We start from the raw sequence: 24,955 nt of genomic DNA on the forward strand, positions 1-24,955 counted from the left end.
GACCTCAGTCATTAATTTCTAAATTATTAATAACTAATTGCTATTTTTCATTAATTAATATGCTGTAAAAGCTTTTTCCCTCTAAGAAAAAGAAATTTTTCCCCTCAGAAATCCAATTATTGTAACATAATAACATTTCCAGCTATGTAGTTTAGTTACTGAGACATTCCCAAGCCATGCAGCCATGGGAAAAAAAGTTTTCATTTTTTTTTCTCTGCAGTTCTTTTGCAAGGCTGTCTTTCAGTCTGGTTCAAGCCCATGTGTGTCTCTAGATACTGGATCTTCTGACAAGACCAGGCAGGTTTACAGCTCCTAACAGTGCATCCATCTGACACAGTCAGCTCCCAAGAGTTTGCAGTTTTGCTTGGAAGAAAACAAAGTATTTCCCAGTTGTCTTGTATAGGTGAAACCTCCCAGGCTGAAAATCCAACAAAAAGCTTCCCAAAAGCAGCTCATTGTAAATGCTCAGGTGCCAGTTTTGTCAGCCCCAGGTGTTGTGCTTGTTCCAACAGCTGCCCATAGTGTTGTGTCCATGGTTCTCCATGTGCCTGGTGAGGAGGTGCTGGAGCACAGAAAGGTCTTTTGATTTTGCCAGCCTTAGTTACCAGAATTCCAGTAGCTCCCTCTTCATCTGTTGAAATGTCACAGTAACCTTCATTAATCTGAGTTTGTTTTCTATGCTAATGCTTTGAAAAACTTGTTTTTCACATTCATCAATGATGGTAACACATCATGGTTGATGCCTCTGTTTGTGCTGAGTTTTTCTTCACCTCAAAACTTCCAGGTGAGCATTGAGGTCTGGTGTGGCTGCAGGTGGTACAGGGTGGGACAGAGGCCATCACCCCACAGAGGGGGACACAGATCTGGCATTTGGGAGGAGATCCTGAAGCTGTGCTTTGCATCTGAAATTTCTAGTTTGTTTTTGTTCAAAGGAGTTGGTTGTGGCTACCTTCCCAAAACACCAAAGATGGACTGTTTGGTTCAGAATTACCCAGGTGAAGACCATGCCAGAGAGGTGTGTTATGGATTATGGAAATCTGTTTGCCCTAATCTGAATTCCAGCCTTTTGTTCCAGTCTGTTACTTGTGTCTGTTTTCTGAAGCTGATCTCTGGAATCAGAATGTGTGTCTGCAGCCACAGCACCAGCTGGTCAATAGCTTGGAACTGAATTTAAAAATAAAACATTCAAAAGAGGACAAAGTCTTGGTTTCATTCCTTTACCTCTTGGTTTGGTGTTGCACATCTTGCTGTGCCTCAGAAATACAAGGAATCAAATAATGGAAACCTTTTTCCTTCTTCAGGTTCTGTAGAAAAGAAGCAACAGAGAAGATCGATTCGAACCCGCTCCGAGTCTGAGAAATCCACTGAAGTTGTGCCAAAGAAGAAGATCAAAAAGGAGCAGGTTGGCTTCCTCCATGTAGAGAGTTAAAATATATTGTATTCATAAATGTTGTGGCTTATATTGGTGCCTTTTTATTTTTCTCCATTTTTCCCCATCGGGTTTCGGTTTGGACTATCCTCCATGAAATCCCCCTGTCAATGCCATTGCTGTGACTCTGCTACTGGCATCTTCTCAGTATCAGTCAGGCTATGGAAGTGATGGATGACTCCTAATGAACCTGCCATGTTTCCTTTGAGATTTCTGTTCTGAGCAAAATGGGTTTGTTTCAGTGATTTCTCTTGGATGGAATTGCCACCAGGTTCCTTCCTTTGGCTCTTGATTTAGCTGCTGGTTTGTGTTGAGGCTTTGTTTTTTCAAATGAAGTTAGAGTGATTAATTTGACCACTTCTGAAAATGGACTTCAAGAATGATTTCACTTAAAGATGAATAGTCAGACTTTCATGTTGGCAGACATCAGCAAAACAGTTCTGGGATACACCATTTTTTCCTGAAATAGTTCTGACGTGTACAGGGCATTCCTTTAATCTGGATGTCAGACAGACAAATGTTGTTGCTTTAAGAAAATTTTAATGATAACAAATTTCTGCGTGGAAATGAGTAGGAGAGTGCAGTGGATGGACAGAAATACCAAAACTTGCATACACTTTAAACAAATTTGTCAAAGTTGTTGGTTCTTCTCCTTGCATGGTTGATTTTTCCCGCTTCAAAGGCCTCTATCTGAAAGCTGAGAATTTTATATAAATGTTTAATAGTTTAGCTTTTCCCAGTGAGAATTTTTAAAGAGGGCTAGTCAGGATGAAGATTTATATGGGAAGGGGAAAAAATATTTTTATCTCTTTAATTTATTCTTTGCCCTTTGCGCTTTGTTTTGCACTTCCTTCACTTCAGAGACTGAAAGTGAACTCGGTTGCTTTTTTGGGGTTTTTTTTCCTTATTTTTCCTTTGATGCTGCAGCATTTCTGCACTGCTGTGCAGCAGAGAAGTGCTCCAGCTCGAGGCAGTTTCTTGGTGAAACTTTAAAGCAATTCAGGTGTCGGGTGTGTGACACCTGATGTGGACTGTGGAGCCTCTTGGCACGAGCTGTCGCAGCCTCCCCCTTTCAAGAGTTTTTATGTTTGTAAAGGTTTCTTAATTTAACAAAGGTATAAGAACCAACAAGATGAACTTCATGGATGCCAGGTAGCTTCATGTGCTTCTCTTACCTGGCTGACTCAGTCTGTGGACTTTAATTAAAGTGCTTTTCTCAGGAGAAGTATCTGGCTAAAGTGAAACCCAGGGGTAATGCGCAAAACTTTGAATGTATTAAGTTAAATTTAAAAAAAAAGAAAACTTAGTAACTTCTTACAATTATGCAACAATATTTGTTACCCAAAGTCAAGTTTTCTTGATTCCCCAGTTAGTCTGCAACAACTTGGTATAAAATTATAACTGGAACGAGTACAATTAATGGGAAAAACAAAATGTTGATGCTACTGTTACAGTGACTAGTGGAGAAATAAAAGTGATTGTTTAGATTTTATATTTGTATTACAAAATGTATCCTATACAAATCCTTCTACTGTATGTTTTTACCTATTGTACAACAAAATAAAATATTTTTTAAAAAAATTATAGAATAATCCTTAAATATTTACTAAATGTGTTTCTCCATGCATATGTAACCACATTGCAAAGCAATAACTTGTAATTCTTAACCTTGAGAACAGGATTTTAGGCTACAGCTTTCGTCTGTAAATATTACCCAGTCACCAAATTCCCACATCTTCCATGTGTGTTGGCAGAACAGTTCCTAAACTTCTCCCTAGGGTCAAGGACTGGAAGTGCTTTTGCAAGACTGTAAACTTGTGCATTTGTGTGCTGCAGTGCCTGTGCCCTGGAGTTCCAGCTGTGTAGAGCCCTGCACCACGGCGCCTGGGCAGGCCTGTGCAGAGCTCTAGACGGGGAGCAAGGGCTGCAGGAGCTGCAGGGAGCAGCGAGTGACCCACCCTGTGCCTCACTAGCCCAGTGCCAGCCCTGCCAGGGGCACCCAGTGTGCTCACACAGCTCTGTGGGCTTTGCACAGCACCAGGAGTGGCTGCCCAAGGGTGCTCCTGCCTGCTGGACACGGATGCAGCGCTCCTGGCACCTTCCTGCCCCAGGGCAGAGAGGAAGGACCTGCCTGGTGGCCCTGCCTAGTGGCCCCTGGCTGCCAGGGCTGTGGGCACCAGCCTAGGCAGGAGTGGATTCAGCAGGACGTGGAGACTCGGGCTGAGGAGGGGGTGGCAGCTCCCACCTGAATTGTAACCCCCTTGAACTGACCTGTTTGCTTTTTGGTACTAGGGAGAAACTTTCCTCTGGTGTTAACTGTGGATTTTCCTTTCAAACAGGTTGAAGCTGTCCCACTGGCAGCAGTGAAGACGGGGCTGCAGAAAGGTGAGTGAGAGGTGAAAATTAACTCAGCTGACCTTGGTGGCCTGTGGCCTTTTGGCAGCAGCTTTGCTCCATGTGAGCCACAATGTTGGTGCTCTCTAGGGCTGAGCTCAGCTTCCCTGGGGACAGGCTGTGTTTGGGCTTTTGGTCCTCATGCATTGCTGGGGGAGGATGTTGTTTGTTCATAGCTGTAAGCCCCCAAGAGCTTCTGGGCATTCTTAAAAATCTCTGCTTAGCCAAAGTTAAAGATGGAGGATGAAGAGCAAATCTAAGGATTTATCGTCCCTTAGAGACAATTTATTGCCTTCCTCCACTGCATCACCATGTTAAAAGTTTATCAAAACTCTGCCTAAGCTGGTTTTCAGTTAATTTTCAGGGAGAATTCAACTAGTAACAAAATTGCAAACTGAATAATTAAGACAGATAATGGAACCCAAGCCCTCATCTTTCTTTCCTTTATTAAGTGTAGGAGAAAAGTCGAGACCATGTATTAAACTAATTTTAGTGTGTTGTGTTAAGGTGCCAGTGAGATTTCAGACTCCTGTAAACCCTTAAAGAAGAGAAGTCGTGCCTCCACTGACATGGAACTGACCAGCTCAGCCTACAGGGACACGTCTGACTCTGACTCCAGAGGACTCAATGATTTGCAGGTAAAGGTTTCATAGTTGGTTCTCCCAGGAACCTGAACAAGCTGTCAGTGTACAAGAGGCTTTTCAGTTGATTATTGCTAAATATGTGAACCCTATTTCCTACAAAATTTGAATCTTTTATTATCTAAAAACATAAAACCTAGTCTGTTCTAATCCCCTCCACTGATTTGTTGTAAAAGTGCAATATTTACTTACAAACTTTCCTGTTACTTTGTCTGGCAAAGCATTGGTTTAGATCATTATTTGCTCTGTGGAAGGTTTGAAATTCTTGGGGAATTGGGAGATGCTGCTGTGTCTGGTGTAACTCCTAGAGATCTCCTTATGGTGTTTGGCTTTTACAGGTAAAATATATCAAGAAGGCAGCACTTGTGTCATGCCAGTGAAGTCCAGGACCTTTATGTCTCTTGACCTACCAAATGTTCTTTTGCTCAACAGCGACAGAAGTACTTTTCCTGGTGTGGTTGTGGTTTGGCATTGTCTGGTTTGAGAGCCATGGGTTTTTCCTCTTTGTAGGGCAGTTTTGGGAAACGTTCAGACAGCCCCTCAGCCACTGCTGATGCTGATGCCTCAGATGTGCAGTCAGTGGACTCCAGCTTATCCAGGAGAGGAACTGGAACAAGTAAAAAAGACACTGTTTGTCAGGTAACTGGTGATACTTGGAAGTGATGGATACTAAATATGTATCCCCTATTTCTGTTAGTTGTCTTAATTTGAGCTCTCAGATAAAATATCAAGGTTTTTAGGAGTTTTTATGTTCTGGAAATGATCCATATTAAATGATTCCTAAGCCCTCCTGCAGGCCAGAAAGCTCAGCAGCTGGAAGGTGGTGTCTAATCCATACCTGCCAGCATCAGTAGAAAAAGTATAGATGCTGTTTTCTGCTCCATTTGAAGATTCCAGATGGTTGGTCAGGATAGGACAGAGTGAGAATTTTTCAGTATTAAAAAAAAATAAATCCTGGGATGTTCTGTCCAGTCCCTGGTCAGTAGTAAAGGACCTGAAGAGCCAGAGCAGCTTGTTCCCTGAGGCATGGAGGGCAGGTGGGTGCTGTGGTGCCTCTCCTGTCTCTGTCTTGGCTTGCACCAGAGAAAGGTGCAGCAAGTGCTGGGATTGTCCTCACCCTGAGGTTTGCCAGGTTCAGTTCTGCCTTACCCTAATTCTGAAGCAATTCCAGGCAGTTGTGTTGCTAGCTCCTGGTGTGTCAGGGTGCCCTGTTCCCTGCTGAGCTCTCTGCCTGTTGCAGATCTGTGAGAGCTCTGGCGAGTCGCTGCTGGCCTGCGAGGGCGAGTGCTGCAGCACGTTCCACCTGGAGTGTCTCGGCCTGAAGGCCGTGCCTGAGGAAAAGTTCATCTGCACCGAGTGTAAGAATGGTGAGTGTGTGTTCCTGTGCCTGGAAAATGGGAAGGATTTCCCCCTTTCCTCCCGTTCTGGTCAGAGCAAACCAAGGTGGTGCTTTCCGAGGGTTTCTGAGTTAAGTTTGGGTTATTCTGTTGCTTTTTTAACCTCTGTGACCAGATTCTCATTTTCCATTTAGCAAGTACCTTGTAAGAAAAAAAAAAAAAAAGGGCTGCTTAGGGTTTTACTTGGAATAAGAGATTTTTATGTGAGCAGCTACTCCAGTGTTACTGTGGATCACAATAACCCAGCCTGCTGGATGGGAAGGATCCTGTATTGCTCACAGTCTGTTGGCTTCAGAATTTGTTTGGATAATATCAGTATGTCAGAGTGTGGGGGTTTCAGTTGTAGGTTTCTCTGGGTCTGCATTGAAGGCACTTGAGACAGTAATTCATGTTCAGACTCAGGTGTTTATTATTTCTTATCAGTAAAACAGCCTCACTACTGTGAGTTTGACAGCTTTTCATTAGAAGGCACAAAATGGCCAACAATCTCTTGTTACAAGGTCTTTTAAGACTAAACCATCCAATTAAGAACTGACACCTAGATTATTTCCCCTTTTAACCCAATAACTGATCCCAATGTGGACTTTTCTGCCCAATTACAAAATGCCACCCAAACCCATGAAGAAGAAACATGAAGAAGAAACCCAGGATGACACCCCATGCCCTCCATCTTGCTTCCATCCACAACATACTAAAAATCCCAAAACCTAAATTTCTCACCAAGTTATACACCTACACTACTCTCTATAATCTATTTCACACTTTTGTGGATTCTGGTCTATCTTGAAGTCTGGGAAAGTTTCTTCATGAATGAGGGTCAAAGTCAGTGCTGCACTGGGGGTCAGGGCAGACAGGGAAATATTCGCTGTGGTGCCCTGGGTTTCCACATCAGAGTTTGCTTTTACAATTGGCATTCCTTATTCCTTCTCTTCCAAGGAGAGCACACGTGCTTTTCCTGCAAGCAGCCTGGCAAGGACGTGAAGCGCTGCTCTGTCAGCACCTGTGGGAAGTTCTACCACGAGTCCTGCGTGCGCAAGTTTGCCACGGCCCTGTTCGAGTCGCGCGGCTTCCGCTGCCCGCAGCACTGCTGCACCGCCTGCTCCATGGACAAGGACATGCACAAAGCCAGCAAAGGTGAGGCTAGCCGCAGAAATGTGCCCTCTATTGACAAAATTATCCTTTGTCCCCTTGGAGGAGTGATAAAACTATTCTTTGGCCACTTAAAAAGGGAGTTAGCCCAGAAGTTCGCTCCTCAGTTAGGTGAAGACATCTCATAGAGACCTGGAGGACTTCACCTCAAACTTAAGGATAGCTAATTGCACAAGAAGCCAAAAAGTCTTGTATAGGAGTGTGCTTCTTGTTGACAGAGTGACAAAACTATCCTTTGTCCCCTCACAAAGGAAATAAGCCCAGAAGTTTCTCTCCTCAGTTAGGTAGAAAGATATCTGGTAGGACCTGGAGGACTTCACCTCAAACTTAAGTATAGCCAATTGCACAGAAGCCAAAAAGTCTTGTATAGGAATTGCTCCCTGTTGACAGAGTGACAAAATTATCCTTTGTCCCCTTAAAAAGGAAAGAACCCCTCTCCTCAATTAGATGAAAAGACATCTTATAGGACCTGGAGGACTTCACCTCAAACTTAAGGATAGCTAATTGCACAAGAAGCCAAAAAGTCTTGTATAGGAGTGTGCTTCTTGTTGACAGAGTGACAAAACTATCCTTTGTCCCCTCAAAAAGGAAATAAGCCCAGAAGTTTCTCTCCTCAGTTAGGTGGAAAGGCATCTCACAGGACCTGGAGGACTTCACCTCAAACTTAAGGATAGCCAATTGCACAGAAGCCAAAAAGTCCTGCCTGAGCAATTTACTAGAAAAATAAGAGAACAAGGAAACTAATTGCTTTTGTGAGGTGTTTTACCACAGGTGTCTTGCACCTGTGTGGTGTTTGTGAGGGTCCCCAGGACAAGGTGAGAGATGAAAATCTGACTCCATATTCTCAGAAGGCTGATATGATATGATATTGAAGAATACTATACTAAAACTATACTAAAGAAAGAGAGAAAGGGTACAGACAGAAGGCTTAACAAGAATGATAATGAAAAACTGGTGACTGACCCCTCAGTCAGACACAGCTGATAGTGATGGGTCATTAAGTAAAAAGTGCATAAGAAGGTTTGTTACAAGAATGTGAACATCAGAAGGCTTGGAAGAACAGGGCAACAGGTTTAATGGAAGCCAGGGGTTCACAGTACTAGGCCAAAGAATGTTGATTTTTGAAGACAATTTGTAATGGCCTTGTGAACAATTATTTTTCAAGGAAGAAGATCCTCTTAGAAATGAACTAAAATGTTTAAAGCAAACAAACAGCCTCTGGAATGATGGAAGATTTTCTTAACAATTTTAAAGCGAAAGTTAAGGGGTAATATTTTGAAACTTTCTTTAGAAAAAAGATGTAGCTGTTTCCTTTTTTTACACCATTGGAATAGACCCAGCCTTGCCTGTGTCCTGTCCTGACCTGAGCATTGGTTGGTACAAACACTTTTTCTGCTGACCTACTTCACGGCAGCTGCTCAGCTCTACTCACAGCTCTGCTGTCTCTGAAGCCTGCATCTTGCAGCTTTCCCAAAAGCCTCTAATTTTGTAGATTCCCACAGTCCCCGGTGGTGTTTTCCAGCTGGCTGGCTGGTGCTAGCCCTGGGTGTGTTTTGTGTTTCCAGGTCGCATGGCGAGATGTCTGCGCTGCCCCGTGGCCTATCACTCTGGAGATGGCTGCATCGCTGCAGGAAGCTTGTTTGTGTCATCCCACATCCTCATCTGTAGTAACCATTCCAAAAGGACTCACTCCTCATCAGCTGTAAATGTAGGCTTTTGTTTCGTTTGTGCAAGAGGTGAGACACTTGGTTTTTTCCCTGTTTATAGTTCTATAGTTTACAGTTGTCAATTATAGTTTGTAGTTGTCATTTGTGTAGTTTAGTTGTAAAAATAGTGTTTCGTGAGGAACTCCTCCCTTAGGGCTTGCTGGGGTTAAATGCTGCCTGGGATTTTTTATGTAATTTAATTTAATTTTATTTTGGTCAGCAGTTCTCATGAGATTCAGCTTGCTGTGTTGGTCCATTTGATAGCCAGAAGCAGCACCAGGCACTCAGGCCCACTTTGTTCTGCCTGTAAAGAAGGGAAAAGCAGATCCCAGTCCCCCATTCCAGCCTTTTCATGCTGAGAATGCTGTGTTGTTAATCACTATATTAAGCAGAAGGAGATTCTTTCACTGCTACAGATTTACAACTAAGTTTTAAGGCTAAAAGGTGGGATTTACTCATGAACTAGAATTACTCCATTTATAACTGCCTTCACATTTGAGAACTTTGAAAGAAAACCTTTAGCAGTACTGTACGAGCAGGTTTCATGCTGAGCTTTTCCATGTGTCAAAGTTCTTTTTTTTTTCTTTTTGGCTTTTTTTTCCCACTTGTTACTTTTATGGTTCTTCAGTCACCAGAGTTCTGCCAGAGAGCAGCTTAAAAAATGTTGTTGCAGCAGTTACCTTGGTCTCAAGATTCGAAAGTACCATTATTCTCTTGGAATGTTATTAATGTGTACTTTCTACAGAATGCCAGCAGTTTATATTGGATGTGGTCTCTGCAGCCCTTTTGAGAGTCACTAATAGGGAAATGAAAGTGAGCTGGATTCTGAAGTTACTTGTTTTCATTTGTGTTCATTCAGGTGGAAGTTTAGTTTGGCTTTAGGAATAATTCCACGTCTCAAGAAATGCAGAAGGAATTTTTCATGCCTTTTTTTTTTTTTCTTCTTTCCACTTTACATTTGTTTAATAGTTCTCTTTATACCTGAATCTGGCTCCATCAGAGATGCAACTGCACAAGTCTGGATTTTCTCCTGGCAATCTAAGCAACCTCTTGTGCCCTGACAGATAGAATTCCCTGTCCTGTGTATTCCCCAGATCTTAATTAGGAGAACTTGAACAGTTCCAAACCATTGCCACTGCCTAAATCTTCTGTGTCTTAGAGCAGCTCTGTACTTGTTCCTCTAGAACATTCTTGTGGGGCTTTTGTCCACCAGGCCTGGCTGGAATCAGGAGTGAAAGCACTGAGCCACCTGCTCAGAAAGAAACAGGGAACTGAGCACTTCAGAAATCCTTGGACATCTCTATGAGAATTTAATTAGTGCTGATTTAATTAGTGTTAGTTGCTATCAGAAGCAGAGACTTTGTGTTTAGATGCAGTTACTGAAGTGAGAAATGTAGATGAGAGACAATCTATCAGATATACAAACTTACTTTGAAATACAAGATATTTGAAGACCTCTTATTCAGCACGCTGCAATAACTACAGTCAGCATGGTGCAGTTCATGTGTAGATTCCCTTGTTTTAGGAATCCTCCCAGTGATGCATGTCCAGGTGGGCTGACCCCAATCTTCTTACAGCAGTGCTTTGGGCACCATCCAAGAGTTTCTGTCCAGCCCTCAGGGGAAGAATTGGGGGTTCTCTTGGTAGCTCATCTTTCCTGTTTCTTTGGGGCTCAGCTGCTCTGCTCTTGCCATGAGTTACTGGCCAAGTGCTTCTCTCTGCAGCTCTGGGCTCTCAGCTGGGCTGCCTGGATCTTTAGACAACAAGGAAAAGCTTTTCTTGAGAATTGCAAAGGCCTGGGGTGGAGTTGTGTAGGGAACTGAGTGCTGGACTGTTCTGGAGCAGCCCTGGGAGGGCTGGGTGGGGCAGCTTCACCATCTAGGGCAGAACCTCCATCTGTGCTTCCCCCTTGGTGCCTTGCAGAACACTGACCTCCTCCTTGCTTTCCAGCACAATTACAGGGGCAAAACACTTCTGTAGGCAAGATCTCAGGGTTAGGCTTGTAGGGAGTGGGACAGTGAGTTCTCATTCCTAATTTCTGTTCCATCTGTAGCCCCAGTGCTCAGAGCACAGCCCAGCTGCAGGAACCATCACCCCAGGTCTGCAGAGGAGCTTCCTTTTGCCCTGTGGGAAGGAGAGGGGATCCCATGGATTCAAACTTTATTGCTTTTCTTGTGCTTGTCTAGAAGGGTAAAACAACAATTGAAATTCCACTTCATTGCAAGATTTTCCAGTTAAGTTTGAGTCTCTCCAGCACAACCTCTTTGTTAGCGCAGACACTTTGTCAGACTTTCCTTTTTCTTCATTTTATCCTTTTTTTCATTCCCACATACTGCATTAGAGGTGTTCATTGGGTGTATTTGGTTTTTCCTTCATGGAATCATGGGTACTTTCATTGCAACTCATCTCTTTCTGTTTGTTTCGTATAGGGCTGGTAGTGCAGGACCATTCAGACCCCCTGTTCAGTTCCTATGCCTATAAGTCCCACTACCTACTGAATGAGTCAAATCGTGCTGAGTTGATGAAATTACCTATGATTCCTCCTCCTTCGTCAGCTTCCAAAAAGAAATGTGAGAAAGGTAACCAAAATAGTTTCTTTCTCTTTAATTTACTTTCGCTTTTTTTCTATTTTTTCTCTCTAAATCAACGGAGAAATGTCTGCTTGTCCCCTGACACTGACTGCTTTCAGTGACCTTCACTCATGGTTTTTGTGAGCCTGTGTTCATGTTGTTGGCAGTTTTTAATTTTTATTTTTTTAATTATAAAAGGGCTTAAAATAATTGCTGTCACTAAATTCTCCTTGGAAGAGATTTGGTCACTCTGTCTGGCCTGGGCTGTTCCAGGTTCAGGGAGCTGTTGGCACAGCAATATGAAGAGGAGGCAGATGGATGTTGATGTTGTTGCAGTTCAGTATTTACCTGGATGATGTAAAACACTTCTTAAAGGGATTGGAAGCAGAGGGGGATGTGCTGCTTCAGACCTTGTGCAGGTCCTGAGAGAGGAGAGAGGGTGTTTGGGGCTGGACAAGGGTGGGTGCTGTGTCCTTGCGGAGAGCAGGAGGGCAGGGAGGTTTGACTTGAGTGTGCCCCATGGGCCTCATGTCCCACCTTCAGCACTGAGCCTGAGTGCCCCATCCTGTCCCCTCCCATGGGGATGGGTCCTTGCCACAGCCAGGATGGGACCCTGCAGCTCAGGGACCCCTCCTGCTGCCGAGGGGACTGAGGGGCAATTCCTGGTGCTGCGCCGAGGGGACTGAGGCTGTCTGGGTCCCTGCAGGGCAGTTCCTGGTCCTGAAGCTCTCCAGATCCCTGGGGGCAGTTTCTGGTGCCAAGAGGGCTGAGGGGCAGTTCCTGCTGCTGAGGGGACTGAGGCTCTCCAGATCCCTGCAGAGCAGTTCCTGGTGCCAAGGGGACTGAGGAGCAGTTCCGGGTGCCAAGGGGGTGAAGCTCTCCAGATCCCTTCAGGGCAGTTCCTGCCCCTGAGGGGACTGAGGCTGTCTGGTTCCCTGGGGGCAGTTCCTGCTTCCAAGGGGGTGAGGGGCAGTTCCTGGTGCTGAGGGATGGAGGGGCAGTTCCTGCTGCCAAGGGTACTGAGGCTCTCCAGATCCCTCTGGGGCAGTTCCTGCTGCTGAGGGATGGAGGGGCAGTTCCTGCTGCCAAGGGTACTGAGGCTCTCAAGATCCCTCTGGGGCAGTTCCTGCTGCTGAGGGATGGAGGGGCAGTTCCTGCTGCCAAGGGTACTGAGGCTCTCCAGATCCCTCTGGGGCAGTTCCTGCTGCTGAGGCTCTCCAGATCCCTCTGGGGCAGTTCCTGCTGCTGAGGTTCTCCAGATCCCTCTGGGGCAGTTCCTGCTGCTGAAGGACTGAGGCTCTCCAGATCTCTACAGGGCAGTTTCTGGTGCCAAGGGGGTGAAGCTCTCCACATCCCTGGGGACAGTTCCTGGTGCCAAGGGGACCGAGGAGCAGTTCCTGGTGCCAGGGGGGTGAAGCTCTCCAGGTCCCTGGGGCAGTTCCTGCTGCTGAGGCTCTCCAGATCCCTGCAGGGCAGTGCCAAGGGGACTGAGGCTCCCCAGGCCCCAGTGGGGCAGTTGCTGCTGTCTGTGTGCAATGCTCAGCTCTGGTGTTTCATTCCCCACAGAACTTTGGTTCCCCGGAGCGTTCAGAGCTGGTGCCCCATTTCCCAGCCCAAGTTAGGTCGCTGTCAGCATTGTGAGATCAATGGCTTGCAGTAGTCCTGTAATTCCTCAAAACAAGAATTATTTTGAGCCCTGTGCTTAGCTTGAGCCATATCTGCCTAATGCATCCCGAGAGCCATGCTGGGTTTTTTCTTGCTTAGCATTGACAGTTTTGTGTTTGATTTTGTTTGATTTTTTGCATCTCTTGGCATTTTCTCATCTTGGATAATGTTTCAGTGATTTGTCTGTATTTCCTCTGAAATTACATTTGCAAAAAATACTTCAAAAATTTCACTGTGGGTTTGGGAGCTCTGGAGGATCCGTGTGACTGGATTTTACTGGTTTTAGCAGAGGAAATACAGTGTTGGTCATGCAACTGAATTGTTTAAGGAATGCTTATTGTAATATGCAATGATCAATTAATGCAGTGATATTTTGGCAAGTCTATAGGTGAACAAGATTTTCTGATAAAGGTTTGAAAGTGACTATTCACACTTCTTTTGATACTGTGATTGAAAATTGGTTTGAATACTCTCAAATATCTCCCAGATTTTCCATCTGGGAGACAAAATCTTGTTAATTTTTAAATATATATACATATAAGAACGTGTATATATATTTTATATACCTACATGTATAAAATATTACAGTATGTGTAATGTCATCTTCCATGAGCTGCTTTGCTGAGGGTGGCTTAGAGATGTGCTGTGGCTCTCCACATATAACACATTGTCCAAAATGTGAGCCAACCAAAATAACTTTTGCCCAAATTAGTGTCAACTTCAGAAATTCATGTGAACCCCAGTGCTGAGGTTCCCTCTGTGCACCAGGAATTTTTGGGATGGGGACAACTCATGTGTGTCTCATTCTGCTTTATGTACTGGGCTTATCCTGGTAAACTTTTTGTGGAATAAACACATTTATTACAACTCCTTTTCCTGTCCTTGCAGCAGAAAAGTATTGATCAACCTATAGGCTGTGGGGTTGGTGCTCGCTGATGATTGCTGGGGATTCAGTCAGAGCAATGTTGATTGAAAAGGATTCTTGAAAAATGTGGAGTTTTGTGGTTGCTTTGGCCATCACCAGAGCACTAAAAACTGCTAGCACTGTTCCCAGCTGCAGTGCTTCCCTTGGCAATGGTGCTCCTCCTGCCAGCTCACCTCATGTTTGAATCCTCACCTGCTTTTTTGTCTGATGCAGTCCCAGCTTAGATGAAACCCTGCACAGTCCTTTTTAACCAACATTGTTAAGCTTGACTTGATCCCTTTCTTTTGCCATTTTTCTGTGGGAAATCTGGAGCGGATGATCTAAAATAAATATCAATTACTGTGCACGGGGGGGAGCAATCCTGACTTCTACAAACCAAGCAGGGCTTCTTTGTTTCAAGGTGGCAAACTGTTGTGCTGTGAGTCGTGCCCAGCTTCCTTCCACCCCGAGTGTCTGAGCATAGAAATGCCTGAGGGCTGCTGGAATTGCAATGACTGTAAAGCTGGCAAGAAGCTGCGGTACAAGCAGATCGTTTGGGTCAAGCTTGGGAATTACAGGCAAGTTCAACTTTTGGATGTTTTAATGCACTCTGGAATTGCAAGAAGATAAAGCAGCTCAGTCATCATGAGCAAGAGTTAGAAATGCAGTAATTCCTCTGTTTGGGGTCAGACATGGATGAAATGTGATGCTGCAGCTTCTGCTGGGCTCTGGATTGCACCACGTTTGCTCTGCAGAGCGTGGTCAGGATGTGGGAAAGCAGGGGCTGCCAGAGCCCAGCTGTCCTTGCTGGTATTTGCTTTAGTCAGCTGCAGCAATACAGGTGTTTGCAGGTGATCCTGAAACCCACTCTCAGGCCATGGATATGCTTAGAAGTCTTTCCCAAAATTTGGAGTAACATCGCTTGTGTTTTGCGCCTGCAGCCTCCCGGGAAAGGAAAACTGGCTTTGATTTCTCAGTCCCATAGGGAAACTGGGAAGCTCTGCTTCAGGGAACTTACATTCTTCTTTTCTCTCCTACTCTGCAGGTGGTGGCCAGCAGAGATCTGCAATCCCAGGTCTGTGCCTCTCAACATACAGGGCCTCAAACATGATATCGGGGACTTCCCAGTATTTTTCTTTGGTTCACATGACTACTATTGGGTACACCAGGGCAGAGTTTTCCCTTATGTTGAAGGAGATAAAAGCTTTGCTGAGGGGCAAACTAGTATTAACAAGACCTTCAAGAAAGGTAAAATCAAACAAAGTTTATAGTGGTTTATGACAAAAATTCCACGTGTTTGTGTCTCCATCACCACTTAACCTGCATGGGAATATTATGTGACTAGTGTTCTGTGTTCACGTGAAATCCAAGCATTGTGTTGATCCCTTGACTGCAGATAAAAATGTGTTGAAGTGCCTACTCATTGTGTGTTGTTGTGGGCCAGTTCAGTGCTTCCACAGTGGGGGAATGTTGAGATGGATCTTGGGCTCTGCTGCATGGGATCATTGTTCAGTATGTTGGTACCTGCTGATAAATTCATGATAAATTGCAATAACTAATTTTAACTTGTCTTTCTGTTAATGAAGTTCTGTTCCTAGTCTTAAAAAAATAGATAGATGTACATATTTGATTAGCAGCAACTGGGACTGATTGCTTTCTATTCTGAATTCCTTGCACAGCACTTGAAGAAGCAGCAAAGCGTTTCCAGGAACTGAAAGCACAAAGAGAAAGCAAAGAGGCATTGGAAATTGAAAGGAATTCAAGGAAGCCTCCGCCCTATAAACACATTAAAGTGAGTTGGCCTCTTTCTATTTTATTTTTATTCTGTGTGTGAGGAAGTTGCCCTGTGCATGAGTAAGGATGCCTAGAGAAGTTGTGGCAGTGTTCCAGGGTGGGTTGGGTGGGGATCAGAGCAACCTGGTCTAGTGGAAGGTGTCCCTGCCCATGGCAGGGGTTGGGGTGGATATTCTTTAAGATCCCTTCCAACTCACACTGTTCTGTAATTCTAAGTTATCTACCTACACCAAGGTGTTCAGCCTAAGGAAATTCACGTAAATAATTTTGCTGTTCTTTTCACTTATCTCTTGTTGTGTTTTACAGTACCCTAAAACACAGAATAAAATTATTTTTTACAGAATAAAGCACAGAATAAAATAATTTTTCTTTGCATTTTGGTGTCAGTTGTTGACTCTGTGTTCCCAGTGTGTTGCCTTCATGCCTTGTTTTGCTCTTTTCTCCCCAGTCCAACAAGGTGATCGGGAAGGTGCAGATCCATGTGGCCGACTGGAAACACAGAATAAAACACAGAATAAAATAATTTTTTACAGAATGAAATAATTTTTCTTTGCCTTTTCATATCAGTTGTTGACTCAGTGTTCCCAATGCATTGCCTTCATGCCTTGTTGTGCCCCTTTCTCCCCAGTCCAACAAGGCGATCACAAAGGCGCAGGTCCAGGTTGCTGACTGAATACACAGAATAAAATAATTTTTTACAGAATAAAATAATTTTTCTTTGCCTTTTTGTATCGTTTGTTGACTCTATGTCCCCAGTGCATTGCCTTCATGCCTTGTTGTGCCCTTTTCTCCCCAGTCCAACAAGGTGATCGGCAAGGTGCAGATCCAGGTTGCCAATTGGAAACACAGAATAAAATATTTTTTTACAGAATAAAAGACAGAATAAAATTATTTTTCTTTGCCTTTTCATGTCATTTGTTGACTCTATGTCCCCAGTGCGTTGCCTTCATGCCTTGTTGTGCCCTTTTCTCCCCAGTCCAACAAGGTGATCGGCAAGGTGCAGATCCAGGTTGCCGACCTGTCGGAGATCCCCCGCTGTAACTGCAAGCCCTCAGACGAGAACCCGTGTGGGCTGGAGTCAGAGTGCCTCAACAGGATGCTGCAGTACGAGTGCCACCCTCAGGTGTGCCCAGCTGGGGAGCGCTGCCAGAACCAGTGCTTCACCAAGAGGCTCTACCCCGATGCTGAGATCATCAAAACCGAGCGCCGCGGCTGGGGCCTGCGCACCAAGAGGAGCATCAAAAAGGTACGGGGTTGTATTTGCTGAAAAATCTTCTTTGCCCAGGATTTTTCTGCTGAGAAGTCTCAGAAAATAAGTATTGCTTTGGAATGTGGTCTAGAGGTTACTCAGCAGCAGATGCATCTTTGATTGGTTCCATGTGAATTGTGTTGACTTAAAGACCAATCCCAGTCCAGCTGTGTTGGGACTCTGGTCTGTCATGGGATTTTATTGTTCATTCTTGTTGTAGCCTTCTGTTATCTCCTTTTTCTTTCTTTAGTATAGTTTTAGAATATAATATAATATAGTATAGTATAATACATCATAGTATAATATAATTTATTAATGTTCTTAGAAGGTTGATAATAAGTCAAATTCTCATCTCTCACCTCATCCTGGAGACCTCACAACACAACAACCGCAACAAAGGGAGGAATGATGAATCTGACTCCATGTTCTAATTTATTATTTTATTATCTATATTATATTTAAAAATACTAAATTAAACTATACTAAGAATACAGAAAGGATACGGACAGAAGGCTAAAAGATAATAATTGCAACTCGTGACTCTCTACCCAGAGTCTGACACAGCTTGGCCCCAGTTGGCCAAGAAGTCAAAAACAATTCACATGAAACCAATGAAACAATCTCCAAACACATTGCAAAGCAGCAAAACACAAGAGAAGCAAATGAGATAATATTGTTTTCATTTTTCTCTGAGGCTTCTCAGCTTCTCAGGAGCAAAGTCCTGGGCAAAGAGATTTTTCCAGAAAATATGACAGTGACAGTACAGTGAGCCAGGACAGGGCTGTGGCAGCCATCAGGGTGGGTATGGGTGAAAGCATTGCACTCTGCACTGTCACAGTCAAATTTTCTGGAAAAATCCCTTCCAGTCATATTTTCTGGAAAAAGCAGGCCATACTTTTAAACACAGGGTTTAGCCATTAGTTTTATTAAATTCAGAACTTTTAAAATCTGTGTTTCATGAAAATTGTGCTACTGCAAATGTTCTGAGCTTATTGACTACTAAAGTCCTAATAAAAGTGAAGTATATATTGAAAATACTTACTGTAACAGTTCCTGTTTCCTGAGGAGTCCATGAATATTGTCACATTGTCCTCTTTGAAAGAAAGTGAGAAGGTTGAAAGGGTTTTATAGACCTGACAACTGTTTTGTGTACTGAATGCAGGATCAGGGCTGCCTTTTATTCTGCCTGGGTGTAATTCTAGGACAGCAATTACCTGGTGCATGTATTCACACTGTGCCTGCCAGACCAGTAAAGTGTAACACTTTCTGTGATGATCAGAGTCTTATTTTATTAGAAATGCTTTTTTCTGTGCTGCTTCCCTTTATGATTGTGCTTAGGATGCAGAGATGACTTACTTTTGTTCTTGTTTGCAGGGTGAATTTGTGAATGAATATGTTGGGGAGCTGATTGATGAGGAGGAGTGCCGGCTGCGGATCAAACGTGCTCACGAGAACAGTGTCACCAATTTTTATATGCTGACTGTAACCAAGGTGAATATTGTGTCTTGTTTGATAGCAAATATCACTCAGCAGCAGGAAAACTCTTTGCTTTGTAAGCACTAAACACATTTTTTGTCTTTTTCCTTGAAGGACCGAATAATAGATGCTGGCCCAAAGGGGAACTACTCTCGTTTTATGAACCATAGTTGTAACCCAAACTGTGAAACACAGAAGTGGACAGTGAATGGTGACATTAGAGTTGGACTGTTTGCTCTTTGTGACATTCCTGCAGGTAAAAGCATGGCTTTATTTGGCATGTTTGCTTTTGTCTTGCAGTGGCCAAGTTCCTCACTTGGGATCATGGCTTTTTCTTTGAAGTTATTAATACCAGTGAATATTTAGGAACTTTTCATTCATTGGTGTGGAGATGATACTTCAGATGCCATTTTTAGCAGGGGTCTCGTGGTAATAAATGCTAATGAAATGTCATTGTCACAGGCCTGTCTTCCCTCAGTGTCCATGTGGGTGAATTGTTTTTCTTTAAATTTCAGGAATGGAATTAACATTCAGTTACAGCCTGGATTGCCTGGGCAGTGGCAGGACTGAGTGTCCACGTGGGTGAATTGTTTTTCTTTACATTTCAGGAATGGAATTAACATTCAATTACAACCTGGATTGTCTGGGCAATGGCAGGACCGAGTGTCACTGCGGAGCAGAGAACTGCAGCGGCTTCCTGGGAGTGCGGCCCAAGGTACATGGCTGGAACTGGAGCTTCCCCTCCCAAACCCAGAGATTCTCTAGGGCAAAGAGGGGTTGGATTTATTTCAAAATATTTATTTATTTAGCATAATACTTTCTACCCTTAAAAGTCTCCAAAGATTCTATAGTCTGCCCTGCCATGCTGTTATATCTGGCTGGAAGTTAATTCAGAAACATCTGAATGAGCACTTCTGGCTTTTAGAGCTTAAAAACTATTTTAAATTGGTCTCATTTAAGAAGAATTCTTTCAAATAATAGCCCAAAATTTACTTGAATGCTGGGGGTTTATAAATGACTCTGTTGTTATTTTCTCCTTCTCAGACAGCATTTGCATCGGCAAATGAAGAGAAGGTGAAAAACGCAAAACTAAAGCAGAAGAAACGGAAAATAAAAACAGAGCAGAAGCAGATGCATGAAGATAACTGTTTCCAGTGTGGAGATGGGGGAGAGCTGGTCATGTGTGATAAGAAGGACTGTCCCAAAGCATACCACCTCCTATGCCTTAACCTGACTCAACCACCTTTTGGTAAGAACAGTGGCTCCTCCTGCTCAGCTTCTCCTTCCTGCTACAAGGCAGTGTTGGAGATGAAATGCAGCATGTAAATAAAATACAGTGTTCACTTACATTAAATGCAGTATTCATTTGCACTGAGTGCACCAAATTTGCTTTTGCAATACCACTCACTTTTAGCAGTACATCAGGTGACTGTTCCTAAATGGAGCTGGTGGGCAGAGGCTTTGTCATACATTTAATGTTGCTCTTGTTCCTCTCCTTGAATCAATCAAACTTCCTCTTAATTTGATTGAAACACAAGCATCATCTTTTTGTCTAAAAAATGCAGAACAGAACTGTGTTCAGTCAGATTGTTGTACATGAGAAGCAGAAGTAGTGGCTAATTTTTCTGAACTTTGTTTGCATTCATGTGAGCATGGAGTGAGGATTAAAGGCCAGCGCTGTCTCCAAAGTGCACTAATTCCAGCTCCTTTCTCTCTCTCCTCCCCTCCTCAGGAAAGTGGGAATGTCCATGGCATCAGTGTGACATCTGTAGCAATCCTGCCGTGTCCTTCTGTGAGTTTTGCCCCCACTCCTTCTGCAAGGATCACGAGAAGGGAGCCCTGGTGCCGTCGGCGCTGGACGGCCGCCTCTGCTGCTCTGCCCACGACCCCAAATCTCCTGTGGCACCCGAGTACTGGAGCAAGATCAAGTGCAAATTGGAAGCACAGAACGCTGTGGAAGAGGCAAAGGAGTGAATTTGGTTAAAAACAAACATGGGAGGGGAGAAGAGGGGCAGCAGGCGATGAACTCGGAGTTTGCAGCGCCACACTCGGCTTTGTCCTCGGAGCCGTCGCGTGTGAGCTGGAATGGGACCATTGAGCTGAGCGAGAAGGACCAGGCAGTGGTGTTTGGTTTTTATTGTTTGGTCTTTCTTTTACCCTTGAATGTGCTACAGCAGCTCTTACTGTTGGAAACCAGGAGCGTCTTGGCCTTTGAAGAAAACCGTAAACCTTTTGACAGTGAAAAGAATATTCTGTTTAAAATAATGTTCTTTGAGTGTAGAAAGCAAAGCATAGCCACATATTTATTTATTTAATTTTGAAAGGGTGTTGAAGATCTGGCTTTGATCAGTCATCGTGTCTTTAAAAACAAAACAGCGAAGCCAACGTAACTTTTGTGTCTAGTTTATGGAAAGAGCAAAGCCTGTCCCCTCTGTAACACTGAGATGCCAAACAGACAGGTGTGGGTGTCAGACCAGGTGGCTCTGCAATGCCTCTGTTCCACTACTTATTGGTAAAGGCATTGGAGAAGGTAGGTTGTCTCTCATGTTTACTTCTGAATATTATTGTGAAGCTTTTCCTGTGAGAAACCAGGTGTGTGACTTCTGGGAAGTGCTCGTAACACAAGGTCTGGCAGTGAGGAAGAAATGGTGGTGCCTTGCTCCAGAGCTGTCTTGGACAGCAAAAATTCAGAGTGTAATTGCACAGTGGTCATTTCTGTATTCCACATATATTTTGGAAACCTCTCCCAGGCAGGAGAGGCTCCCAGCCTCAATCAGAGCTGGAGGCAGTCCTGCCAGTGGCTTCCTCACCTGGTTTGGTGGCAGTTCCTGAGTGATTCTTCAGTCCTGCCTTCTCAGGCTCCCCTTGGCTTCAGGGAGACTTGGCCACGTGAGGGACCTGACCCATGTGCATGTTGGTTTTAATGGAGTGTTAATATTTTTTTGTTGAGAGAGATCTTTTAACTTTAACCTTCATTGTTAATGGAGCTGAGGAACATCTCAGCACTTCCTCAGTGAACAGGGTATTTTGTGTCTGGGTAAGGGGCCATATCCCAGCAGCCAGCTGATGCCTCTGGAGATGGTTCTGTCTTGGATTTCCTCTGTTAATCAGAGAGACAGACTCCTTCAGTGAGGCTTTCAAGGTGGCTTAGGTTGCCTCTTGCTCCAGAATATTTTTAGAAAACCTATATTCCTCCATTTTTTGTGCAAGGAGCCACAGGGCACTGGTGTTCCCAGGCTGGAGCTAGTTTTGGTGACTCTTCCCCCCTCAGCCCACAATCTCACCAAGCACTGTCCCTCCCCTGCCCTGGTACAGTGAGTACTTCTGCCTTGTGTGCTGATAACAGCTACTCCCTGCCAGCCTCTGCTCGTGGGTACTGAAAATAATCAAATCTTGCTGGCATCTGAGCCTTGGAATTAAGAACCTTGTCTCTGGAAAACTGCTTACACAAACCTGTGGGAACACAGAGACTTCTCAGATCAAGAAAAAAATCTGTGTGGAATTTAGACCGTGTCTTGCCTCTGCCTCGTGTCCTCCTCATCCTCACACTGGTGTGCAGGGGGAGTTTTTTGTGTGTGCAATCAGTGATGGATACACTACAGTCCCTGAGCAGCTGCCCACGCCTCCCTTGGGGTGCCAGACCCCACAGGTGCTGGGGCACACCTGGGCCAGCAGCTTTGGGACCCCTAAAGCACTTCCTGCTGTGGGCCATGCTCCAGCCAGGGTCCAACACTAACCCTGCTGGATTTTGGTATTTTTAAAGAAAAAAAAATAAGGTACAAAAAGGATTTTATTTTTCTTAACGTTTTGTGTGAGAATTGTCTCTTTTTATGCTCTTATTGAGGATGTTTAACCTTCTCAGAAATTCCAAACACAGCTCTTGCTACCATGTCTGTAAGGCCTGAGGTGTTCACTTTATATTCTTTGTTAGGCTTGATAATGTTCAGTGATTTTCTCTGAAGTCAGAGCATTCTGATATTGCAGCTATCAGCTGATATATATATATATATATATATATATATATATATGTATAAAAATATGTATTTATATATATCAGATATGTTGCTGGTACTGTGCTGCTGTGTGAGTGCCCCAGCCTGCTCCATTTATTGTGTCCATGGTGACCTGCTGAGCAGGTGTGGCAGCACCAGGACACCTTGGGAGCACTGGACAGGTGGCACAAACTGTCAGTGGCCACCCTGGCAGTGCCACAGTGCTGTGCCCAGGGCACAGAAGGCTTTAAACTCCTCAAACGCTGTGATGGAGCCTGCTGCTCCTCCTGTGTGTTGGTTCACTTTGTGTTCAGACTTCTTAGAGATGCTCCTTTTTTCCACCAAAAAGTGATTCATAGCAGCTGGGCTTGGACTCAGGAGGGAAAACAGGAGAGGTTGTTTAGTTTGTGAACAAAACTCTGAACTGAAGAGAAGGTGAGTCTTTCAAAAAGCTTTAACATTGAGAACAACCCAGTTCAGAGGATCTTGGTGACTGTTCTGAGTGCCAGGCTCAGATGCTAAAATGTACATTTCAACCACATCTTTGTAAGCTGAGTATCCAGAATGCAGTTGCTTAGTGCAGCTCCTTTGTAAGGAAAATATTGCACAGCTGTTCTGATGGATTGGCCTCAGCAGAGTGGGAGGCAGCTGCTGAATTCATTTGTGTGGGCTCCAAAATAAGGAATCTTGGATAGTTGGGTCATTTCATGCTGAGACCTAGGGGAAATCCACAGAACTGGTAATTTTGGTGGAGAATTGCAGTGTGCTGTCCCAGCACATTGTTTTTCCTTCATGGGCACACAGTGACACGTTTTTCACCTATTTTCTTGTTACATTTTTGGGGTGGCCCCACACTTCTGGTGACCTCCTGCCTCCATCTCTGGCACCTGGGCATTGCCTGAGCTGCCCTGCCCAGGGAACAGAGTTTGTGGTTTATTGGAGCTTCTTCTCTGCAGCTGCACCTGTGGCCAGATGAATTTAGAAGCAAAATTCCACAATTCTGTGATTCCAGTGATGCAGGGGCTGGTTCCACCATTCCTGAACACATTGTGCAAGCATTAGCTGTTGTAGCTGTCAGATTATTGTATAGACTTGTCCTGTCCATAGGCTGTTGAAGCTCAGGAAGGAAATTTCATGAGCAAATCACCTTCTCTTGGTCACCACATGGTCTTGAAGAATCAGTTCAAATGGAGTAATAGGGCTGGAATGTGGATTTTTGGCCTTTCTTCTTAAAAAAAAAACCCTTCTTTTATCTTAATTTCAGGATAGAACGGGAAAGACAACAATTACTAGACATAACTATCAATGAGCATAAAATCTGTATATATTGAAACTTTACAGAATTATGTGGGAGGGGAAGGGGGGAGGGTGGGATGGGGGTGTCCGACGCTGGTACGGAGAAGTCACTTTAACATGGAAACCTCTGCCTCATTGAATTCAGGGTTTAATGTACTTGAAGCTCTGCGGTTCCTTTTACAGCTTTTTTTTATTTATACATTATTTTTTTTTTTGTATACTGCATTGAAAAATGTCCTTGACTTCCCCCCAAATTCCTTGCTGCTCCTGCTGTGCAGTGGATCCATGGCAGACAGGAGGGTTTGGGAGGTTTGTGCTCACCAGGTGTTGCGTGGGAGATGCTGACCTTGGAGCAGTGCTGTCCCTTTGCTTCCCATCCCCATCAGCTTTCCCCACCATTTCTCTTTGTGTAGCAAAAACATTTGCACTTAAGATACACTCCTACACGTTGGATGTATTCCCAGTGTTGTTCTGAGGGAAAAAGGAGGAAGAGAAAAAGGCAAAAACAGGAAGAAAAGAAAGGATGTTCCCTGTAATACTGTATTTCCCAGTGAGCAGCTCAGGTCTGTGTTCCCCTGGGGAGCTGGGGAGCTGGAACTGTGCTTTGTGTAGGGGATTTCTGTGCTTAATGTGAATAAAAAAGGGAAAACATGTGTGAATTTGCCAAAGCCATTTACCACTCCCTGTGCCCCGAGGCTGTGCCACCACCAGCTCCAGGGACAGGCAGCTGCCTGGGGTCCCTCTGGGGGGATCTGGATCTGGAGGTGCCAGCTGCATGGGGGTTCCTCTGGAGATGCCAGCTGCATGGGGGTCCCTCTAGGGGGATCTGGATCTGAATCTGGAGATGCCAGCTGCCTGGGGTCCCTCTGAGATGCCATCTGCATGGGTTCCTCTGAGATGCCAGCTGCCTGGGGTGCCTCTGGAGATCTCAGCTGCCTGGGGTCCCTCTGGAGAGCTCAGCTGCCTGGGGTCCCTCTGGAGAACTCAGCTGCCTCTGGAGATGCCACTGTTTGTAAGTTCAGTGGGTTCTTGCCTGGGGTCCCACCTTGCAGCTCTCTCTCGCTTTTGGGTCATAACCAGGCTGGACGAACCCCTACACTCCCTGTTCCAGGTGGATCTGTATCTCATTTTGGTGTCACTTTTCCACCAAGCCCCCAGGGTGATCCTGTCCCATCTGAGCCAGGGGTTGGGGGTTGCATTTGGGGTGCTCTGAGGACCCCAGCCCGTCTGTCTCCACACCAGTGATGTTGCACAACGCAGATCCCCGCGGATCCGTCTCCATCCCCACGTGCT

The 24,955-nt window shown here is 44.5% G+C and overlaps 1 protein-coding gene across 3 annotated transcripts in view; it reads left to right on the forward strand.

Moving 5' to 3' along the window:
• NSD3 (nuclear receptor binding SET domain protein 3) overlaps positions 1 to 23,698 on the forward strand; it is a 38,228-nt gene extending 14,530 nt beyond the window's left edge. For 2 of the 3 annotated variants that reach the window (XM_059490699.1, XM_059490700.1), the window contains 17 exons: positions 1,302 to 1,402; positions 3,769 to 3,814; positions 4,331 to 4,461; positions 4,975 to 5,103; positions 5,705 to 5,831; positions 6,798 to 6,995; positions 8,576 to 8,746; positions 11,146 to 11,295; positions 14,277 to 14,433; positions 14,901 to 15,103; positions 15,535 to 15,647; positions 16,626 to 16,895; positions 18,273 to 18,389; positions 18,489 to 18,630; positions 18,983 to 19,089; positions 19,419 to 19,623; positions 20,107 to 23,698. In XM_059490699.1, the coding sequence (XP_059346682.1) occupies positions 1,302 to 1,402; positions 3,769 to 3,814; positions 4,331 to 4,461; positions 4,975 to 5,103; positions 5,705 to 5,831; positions 6,798 to 6,995; positions 8,576 to 8,746; positions 11,146 to 11,295; positions 14,277 to 14,433; positions 14,901 to 15,103; positions 15,535 to 15,647; positions 16,626 to 16,895; positions 18,273 to 18,389; positions 18,489 to 18,630; positions 18,983 to 19,089; positions 19,419 to 19,623; positions 20,107 to 20,348 (2,609 nt within the window). In that variant the 3' untranslated portion in view covers positions 20,349 to 23,698. The remainder of the gene's footprint in view (positions 1 to 1,301; positions 1,403 to 3,768; positions 3,815 to 4,330; positions 4,462 to 4,974; positions 5,104 to 5,704; positions 5,832 to 6,797; positions 6,996 to 8,575; positions 8,747 to 11,145; positions 11,296 to 14,276; positions 14,434 to 14,900; positions 15,104 to 15,534; positions 15,648 to 16,625; positions 16,896 to 18,272; positions 18,390 to 18,488; positions 18,631 to 18,982; positions 19,090 to 19,418; positions 19,624 to 20,106) is intronic. The other variant, XM_059490701.1, reaches the window with a different exon arrangement.
• The last annotated feature ends 1,257 nt before the right edge of the window (positions 23,699 to 24,955 follow it).

Source organism: Ammospiza nelsoni, chromosome 30 (genome assembly GCF_027579445.1).
Source record: "Ammospiza nelsoni isolate bAmmNel1 chromosome 30, bAmmNel1.pri, whole genome shotgun sequence".
NCBI classification, from domain to species: domain Eukaryota; kingdom Metazoa; phylum Chordata; class Aves; order Passeriformes; family Passerellidae; genus Ammospiza; species Ammospiza nelsoni.